We start from the raw sequence: 8,425 nt of genomic DNA on the forward strand, positions 1-8,425 counted from the left end.
AAAAAAAAAAAAAAAAAGACTTCCCAGCCTAAATTTGTGTTGTTTACCAATTACCCAATACTTTGTTTGACTTTTTGTTTTCATTTTTAGAGATGTGGGGCTTGCTCTGTCACCCAGGTTGAAATCATAGCTCACGGCAGCCTCAGGCTCAGCCACCTGAGTAGCTGGGACTACAGGTACATGCTACCATGTCTGGCTAATTAAAAAAAGTTGTTTTAGATACAGTGTCTCACTATGTTGCCCACGCTGGTCATGTAAGCTATTTTATTACAGCAGCTGGAACAGACTAAGACACATACCCTGGAAGCTCAATGAGCAAGGTGCCCTCACTTTCACTATTTTATACCACCATGTACTTTTTTTGTTCATTTGTTTGTTTTGTTTTGTTTTTGAGACAGAGTCTCACTATGTCGCCCTCAGTAGAGTGCTGTGGCATCACAGCTCACAGCAACCTCAAACTCTTGGGCTTAAGCAATTCTCTTGCCTCAGCCACCCAAGTAGCTGGGACTACAGGCACCCACCACAACACCTGACTATTTTGTTGTTGTTGTTTTTGTCATCATTGTTGTTTAGCAGGCCCTGGCCACATTGGAACCCACCAGCCCCAGTGCATGTGGCTGGCACCCTAACCACTGAGCTATGGGCACTGAGCCAGCATGATGTTGTTTTAAAACTGGAAACTCTTACTTGGGAAACAGAGTCAGGAAATATTGGTGGGTTTCTTTTTGTTTTTTGCCCACTTGCTGTCTGGAACCACTGTGCTTTGTCCCATTCACACCCTCACAGTTTACAAAGCTGCCCTTTCACCAAAATGCTCTCTGTCCGTAGCTCCTCATAGCACTCCTGCAAGGAGGCACCTGCTGTTTGTCTTTCCAATCTTTCTAGGGGTACTTGTTACCCCATTTTACACAAAGAAAAACTAAAGCTTAAAAAAGATAAGTTATTTGACAAGATCCTAAGTGGCATCGCCAGAAATTTACTCTGAAGCCCATACAATAGTAATTACAAATTAGGCAAAGAATTTCTTTCTCATGTTGGGTCCTGGTATCTCAGAGATTGGATAGATTCTTTGAGACTTATCCTTCAGGCCACTTGGATAATCTACTCATTCAGCAGAGCCAGTAAAGGCAACACAAGTCCATAAATAAAGCTGGAAATTAGCACACTACAGCCTATAGGCCAAGTCTGACCCACTGCCAGTTTTTATGAATAAAGTTTTATTGGAACACACTCATACTCTTTCATTTATGTATTGTCTATGGCTGTTTTCACAGTACAGTGGTAGAGTTGAGTAGCTGCAAGTGAGACTGGCTAGCACACAAAGCCTAAAATATTTACCATCTGACCGTTTTAGAGAGTTCCCTGACCCTTGGAACATTTAAAATAACCAGCTGGACACCCACCATCTGGTGCCCTCTGACCTCTCTGCCCCACATTCCCTGGCCCCAGCCCACACACTCACCACGGTTAGATGCTTGACGAGCTCTGTGAAATTGGGGTTCTCACGGTAACTGGCCAGGACCTCAGACTCCACACGTTGCCCAGCTACCTCCAGCACAACCTGGGGCTGCTCTACCTCAAAGAGGTGCACACGGCCAAGGCCCCTTAGACCCCAGAACAGTACCTAGGGCCAGGAGGTAGGCGATTCAGGGGCCTGTACCTGGCAGAGGGGCACCACAATGTGGGGGAATGGGAGGCTAGGGATGCCTGGTGCTACCTCAACCCGGAACTCCCTGAGTACTGGGCGCACGTTGGGTGGCAGGGACAGGCGTCCAGAGAGGGGCTCCACGAGGGGCGCCAGATCCTGGGGCTCCACATCACTGGGCACTGAGGGCTGCACGGGAAAGAAGTCTAAGAGAAACCAGACCAAAGGAGGGACAGCCTGAGTGTGCAGCAGGGACACAGAGTGCAACTGGTGGAGTATAATGCAGACACAGAAGAAGCAGGCAAGGCTGGATTGTAAGGCGTCTCAAGAAGCACGTCGGTGCAGGAAGGGAGGGGGTATGTGAGGCATGTGGGATGGGGTGGTGCCCCACTCCAGGTTCTCTGTGGTTGGAAGTCTGGCAAGGGGAACCCTGGGCACGCATACCTGTAATGCTCCTTGGGGTCAGGAGGTCCTGGGCAGGACCTCAGACTCCATGCATCACCCGGCCACCTCCTGCACATCCTGGGGCTGTTCTACCTCAAACAGGTGCACACGGCCAAGGCCTCCCAGCTCCCAGAATAGTACCTAGGGCCAGTACCACTTCCAAGGAGGTGACCCCAGGACATACCTATATCCTTCATTCTTTGAGGATCGGGACCTGGGGGGATATCCCTAGAACCTACACGTTTTCTATTCCTTGGGGCTGGAGGGCCTGATAGAAGAAGATGGACCCACAGCCAGTGCCATTCAAGCCAGGGTATTCTGACCTCAAATCGGCCACTGTAATCCAATTCAATGAGTTCAAAGGTGGCAATAAGCTCTCCAGCTGCCCGTGGTCCCTTCCTCAGGGGGAAGAATTGCAGCTCGGGGCGCTGGTATGGGTCCTCCACCAGCTTTACCCTTGGAGCGGCCAGCGCCCTGCCCAGGAATACAGGGGGGCTCTGTGGGAAGCAAGGCAATGAAGACAAAAGGGGGAGGCTCAGGAGCCAGGTCGGGCAGGGAAATGAGGGCAAAGGACACACGAAGCTGGGATCCCAGCTGGGGCCCCGGCTACACTCACGAGCTTGTTGTGGTCAAAAACGTTGATGACCACTAAGGGCGGCTCCTCCTGCAGGTCCTCCCTCCTGCCGTCTATAATCAGCTGGTCAAATACCAGGAGTTCATTCCACAGAGGGCTCAGCGTCTGCTCCAGGACCTTGGAGGCCATGCAGGGAAGAGAGCACCCACCAGTAGCTGTCAGAAGGAGGCTCCCAAGGCACATGTTAGGTGAGCACCCTGCTCTAAAGGACACCTGCGGTAACACTCGCCACAGAAGGAGCAAGCTGTGACGAAGCTGAAAGCACTTTCAGGTGGTGCTAGAGCCCCCTTCTCCTGCCCGGCTCTCCCTGTTGGAATCTACTGCCTTTAGAGCCCAGGCCTGGAGTCAAGCCCAGAAAGAACCCCTCACCCCGAAGACCTCTCTCTGGTCCTACACCACCCCTGAGACAAGAATATCCTGTCCAATATCTTGTCCTGAAAACCTAGAGTAAGAAGAAAGTCTTAGGGCCTTGAGGAAAATCTCAGCCCCACTCCACCTTGTCTCCCAGGCCCCCTCCTCCACCTCCCATCCCAGCCCTCACCTGTGTGGTCTGGCACTGGGTAGAGATAAGGACTCGAGCGAAGGGATCCGAGAGGCCACTGTCATCTGCTGCCAACACACCTCGGGCCTAGTACAAGTGAGCCCAGAGCTGAAAGTATCTAAAGCCTGGGGTGAAGGGGAAGGAAGGTGTTTTCTCAGAGATGACTCAGTAGCCCCACATCTCGGTCAAATAGCAAGGCGGGCCCTATGCCCATCCTGCCCACCCTGCACTCACCATCCCGGCACAGGCAGTGGGGCAGCCCAGCCGAGGGCTCAGGCAGCAGGTCTGGGGGCAGCTCAAAGGTGCAGGCCTTGGCTTGCTTGCCCAGCCCCAGCCACAGGAAGAGCTCCAGCTTGGCACAGATCTCTCCAGGGGCTGCCCCGGGCGCCTGTGTGACAGGGAAGCATGTAAGACCCCACAACTCCAGCTAGGCCCCAAATCCTAAATCCTAGCTCCCCCAAGGCACACACCCATCCACATGACTCCCTGACCACAGAGAACACTCCCTATGTGCCCATCCTTGCACCCTCTTCCTGCCCACCATCCTGTGCCTCACAACCCTCCTGCCCCTCACACCCTGCATTGCCAAACTGGACCCTGAACTCTAAACTCCGAGTTTGTTTTTTGTTTTGTTTTGTTTTGAGACAGAGTTTCACTTTGTTGCCCTCAGTAGAGTGCTGTGGCATTACAGCTCACAGCAACCTCCAACTCCTGGGCTCAGGTGATTCTCTTGCCTCAGCCTCCCAAGTGGCTGGGACTATAGGTGCCCGCCACAATGCCCAGCTATTTTTTGTCACAGTTTGGCCGGGGCCGGGTTTGAACCCACCACCCTCGGTATATGGGGCCAGCGCCCTACCCACTGAGCCACAGGCGCCACCCTGAACTCCAGTTTATCTCCTTCACCTCATCATATACATTCCCTGTCCTCTGCCCAAGGATCACAGCTTATCCCCACCAGGGACCCCTTTGGGTATCTTTTCCAGGGATGCCTCATTTAGAAATATGTTGCCTGCAAACCAGCCATGCTGATAAGGGCCCATTATGTCAACAGCTAGTTAACAAAAGGACCAGCATAAGTCTATGGCTAACAAGCTTTGGGGTTTATCTCATTTCAAGCTCACCCAGGCAAAAGTATAATCTCCTTTGGGCTTTTTGAATAATTGAAGAGAGTTTGCAGAACCCTTGGTTGGGAACCCCAGGCTTCCACCCCAGTGCCACCCTGCCCTACGAGCCATACCCCGTTCTCCCAGCACCCTGACTCCGGGCCCTCTTACTGTAAGCAGCAGAGTCTGGATCCTCCCACAGTCTCGGCCCCGCTCCTCCTCAACCAAAGAGAACAGTACATCCTGGGCAGGGATCCGGGCCCAGGCCACGCGGCGCCGCCCACTGAGCATCCAGACCAACACATCAGGCAGGGGTGGCTGAGGCTGTGGGTGGAGAACCAGGTCACAGAGGCGGATGTGGAGCTAAGACCACCACTGCCGCAGCTTGGACTGGATGAATGGACCAAATATCCATTCCCACCCTGACCACTCCTCAAACCCAGATCCATGTGGCCCACCTGCCTCCTAGAAATCTCCCTCTAAACACCCCCAAAATTCACCTCAGACTCAAAGTCCAACCTGATTTATTTTTTCTTTTTCTTTTCTTTTGAGACAGAGTCTCAAGCTGTTGCCCTGGGTAGACTGCTGTGGCATCACAGCTCACAGCAACCTCAAACTCTTGGGCTTAAGCGACTCTTTTGCCTCAGCCTCCCAAGCAGGTGGGACTACAGGCACCTACTAAATGCCCAGCGACTTTTTTGTTGTAGTTGTCCTTGTTGTTTGCCAGGCCCGGGCTAGATACAAACCCGCCAGCTCATGTGTATGTGGCTGGCGCTGTAGCTGCTGAGCTACAGGCACGGAACCCTGACTTCTTTTTTTAAAAAATCATGGTAATGGCTGGGCACAGTGGCTTACGCCTGTAATCCTAGCCTGCTGGGAGGCCAAGGTGAGTGGATTGCCTGAGTTCACAGGTTTGAGACCAGCCTGAGCCAGAGCGAGACCTCACTTCTTAAAAATAGGCAGAGGTTGAGGCAAGAGAATTGCTTAAGCCCAAGAGTTTGAGGTTGCTGTGAGGTGTGATGCCATGGCACTCTACCCAGGTCAACAAAGTGAGACTCTGTCTCAATAAATAAATAAATTGTGGTAAAATTCATATAGCATAAAATTTACCACATGAACCTTTTTTTTTTGAGATAGAGCCTCAAGCTGTTCCATGACATCACAACTCACAAAAACCTCCAACTCCTGGGCTCAAGCAAGTCTCCTGCCTCCGCCTCCCAAGTAGCTGGGACCACAGGCGCCAGCCACAACACTTGGCTATTTTTTTTTGGTTGCAAAATCTGGTTGCAGCCATCATTGTTGTTTGGTGGGCCCGGGCTGGATTTGAACCCACCGCCTTAGGTGTATGTGGCTGGCACCTTAGCCACTTAAGCCACAGGCGCTGCCACATGAACCATTTTGTAACATACAGTTCAGTGGCGTTAAATACATTCACATTTGCATGCATCACTACCACCCACCTCTAGAACTCTTCATCTTGCAAAACTGAAGCACTAGCTCCCCATTCCCCCTCCCCACCCCAGCCCCGGTTACCACTATTCTTCCTTCTGTTCCTGTGAATCTGACTACTCCGGGTACATCATGTGAGTGGACTCATATCGTCTTGTCGTTTTGTGTCTGGCTTAGTTCACACATGCCTTCAGGACGATGTCCCTGACTTTTTCACCTGTCTCTCTGCCCCTGCCTAATCCTTTCCAGAGTCCCCACAAGATGCCCACCACATCAGCCACCTGCCCAAGCTGGTGGCACTCTTCTTCTCCAACAGCCGATCCCCAAGTCCTAACAGTTTCTCACCACTCTTCTTTCCTCATTCCTGTCCAGAAAATCATGGCAGCCTCCTGATTAGGCTTCCTGCCTTCAGTCCTCCCTCCCAAGCCTATTTCCCACCATAATGGCTGGCTTCTCCCCACACCTTATCCAAGCAGGTTCTCAGAGTCTGTAACATCTTTCTTAGCAGTACTTCTGGATTGTAATTATTGTCTCATTCATTTATAGATGTATAGTCTGATTCACTGACTAGAACAGAAACCCCAAAAAGGCAAGTAACACGACAGGGGCTGGATCCCCGGGGCCTAATACAGAGTACATTGTAGGACTTCAAATATCACTGAATAGGAAAAACAAACCAGGCCACGCACGGTGGCTCACACCTGTAATCCTAGCACTCTGGGAGGACGAGGGTCATGAGTTCAAGCAATCTGAGAAAGAGCAAGACCCTGTCTAGCAAAATAGAAAAACTAGCCAGGCGTGGTGGCGTGTGCCTGTAGTCCCAGCTACTTAGGAAGCTTAGGCAAGAAGGATTTCTTGAGCCCAGGAATTACAGGTTGCTGTGAGCTACAATGTCATGGCACTCTACCTAGGAGGACAGAGTAACATTCTGTCTCAAACAAACAAACAAAAACCCCAATAGCTAGAACTGATCTCTCCAATGTGCAAATCTGACCCTCTCTTTCCCCATTCAAAACCATCATCCAAGACTTCCATTTCCACAAACATTACGAGATAGGAAGGAAGATCGACTTCTCACCAAAAATAACTAAAATGTCTGGGTAAAATAGTTTTGTTTTTGTTTTTGAGACAGAGTATCACTTTATTTATTTTTTTGAGACAGAGCCTCAAGCTGTCACCCTGGGTAGAGTGCCATGGCTTCACTGCTCACAGCAACCTCCAACTCCTAGGCTCAAGCGAGTCTCCTGCCTCAGCCTCCCAAGTAGCAGGGACCACAGGCGCCCGCCACAACACCCGGCTATTTTTGGTTGCAGCCATTATTGTTGTTTGGTGGGTCCGGGCTGGATTCGAACCCTCCACCTTAGGTGTATGTGGCTGTCGCCTTAGCCGCTTGAGCCATAGGCGCCGAGCCCAGAGTATCACTTTGTCACCCTCAGTAGAGGGCTGCGGCATCATACCTCACAGCAACCTCAAACTCTTGGGCTCAAATGATTCTCTTGCCTCAACCTCTCAAGTAGCTGGGACTACAGCTAAACTGCAACAAAAAAATAGCCGGGCACTGTGGCAGGTGCCTGTAGTCCCAGCTACTTGGGAGGCTGAGGCAAGAGAATCTCTTAAGCCCAAGAGTTTGAGGTTGTTGTGAGCTGTGACGCCACGGCTCTCTACCAGGGCAACATAGTGAGACTCTGTTTCAAAAAAAAAAAAGCTAGGATCTCAAGAAATGATGCCTTCAAGATAAAGGTAACTCATAAATAAACCTGCCCCCTCTCTTACCACTCTGGTATCTACAAGGAAAGATGCCCAACTGAGTGGAGCTGGAGAGTTGGAAATTGTTTCTGAAAAGAATAAGCACAAACTGACTTTTTCACAAGCCTGGTGTTGCCAAATATCAGATTATATTGTAAGGTGATCTAAGGCCAAGTCAAATGCTTTCCAGAAAATATGTGCCTTTATTACAAGACTCAACGAAGTCCCACAAATGTTTTTTTAAAGAAACTATAATGAGTAACTCACAATCAAAAGCAACTAACATAAAAGGAAACAACAGAAATAGCAATACCAACCACCCCCGCATAAAAGTCTATTATTGGAATCATCTGACATTATAAAAACAACTCTACTTGTGATATGTAAACAAAATTAAACAAAGACAAACTTTACTAAGAAGCCGTGAAAATAACATAGTGGATATGAAAAAAATAGGATTTAAAAAAATGAAAAGTATAATGGTTAACATAAAAATTAAATAGAGACACTTGTACAATCTTCTGATTCTCAATTAAAAAGCAAAAACAAGGGTGGCACCCATAGCTAAGTGAGTAGGGAGCCAGCCACATACACCAAGGCTGGTGGGTTCAAACCCGCCCTGGGACAGCTAAAACAACAATGACAACTGCAACAAAAAAAATAGCCAGGTGTTATGGCAGGCGCCTATAGTCCCAGCTACTTGGGAGGCTACTTAGTCCCAGCTCTTGCCCAAGAGTTTGAGGTTGCTGTGAGCTGTGATGCCACTGCACTCTACCCAGGGCAACGGCTTCTCAAAAAAAAAAGCAGGCTTGGCGCCTGTGGCTCAAGTGGCTAAGGCGCCAGCCACATACACCTAAGGTGGC

General features: G+C 50.1%; 1 protein-coding gene across 1 annotated transcript in view; it reads right to left on the bottom strand.

Moving 5' to 3' along the window:
* LOC100960267 (fer-1-like protein 4) overlaps window positions 1–8,425 on the bottom strand; it is a 37,486-nt gene that overhangs the window by 13,034 nt on the left and 16,027 nt on the right. Inside the window, 7 exon segments of the mRNA XM_023512138.1 lie at window positions 1,463–1,624; window positions 1,718–1,834; window positions 2,413–2,586; window positions 2,706–2,840; window positions 3,265–3,389; window positions 3,499–3,652; window positions 4,539–4,691. Coding sequence (XP_023367906.1) covers window positions 1,463–1,624; window positions 1,718–1,834; window positions 2,413–2,586; window positions 2,706–2,840; window positions 3,265–3,389; window positions 3,499–3,652; window positions 4,539–4,691 — 1,020 coding nt within the window.

The sequence above is a fragment of the Otolemur garnettii genome, unplaced genomic scaffold (assembly GCF_000181295.1).
Source record: "Otolemur garnettii isolate 467f Iridium unplaced genomic scaffold, OtoGar3 scaffold00025, whole genome shotgun sequence".
NCBI classification, from domain to species: domain Eukaryota; kingdom Metazoa; phylum Chordata; class Mammalia; order Primates; family Galagidae; genus Otolemur; species Otolemur garnettii.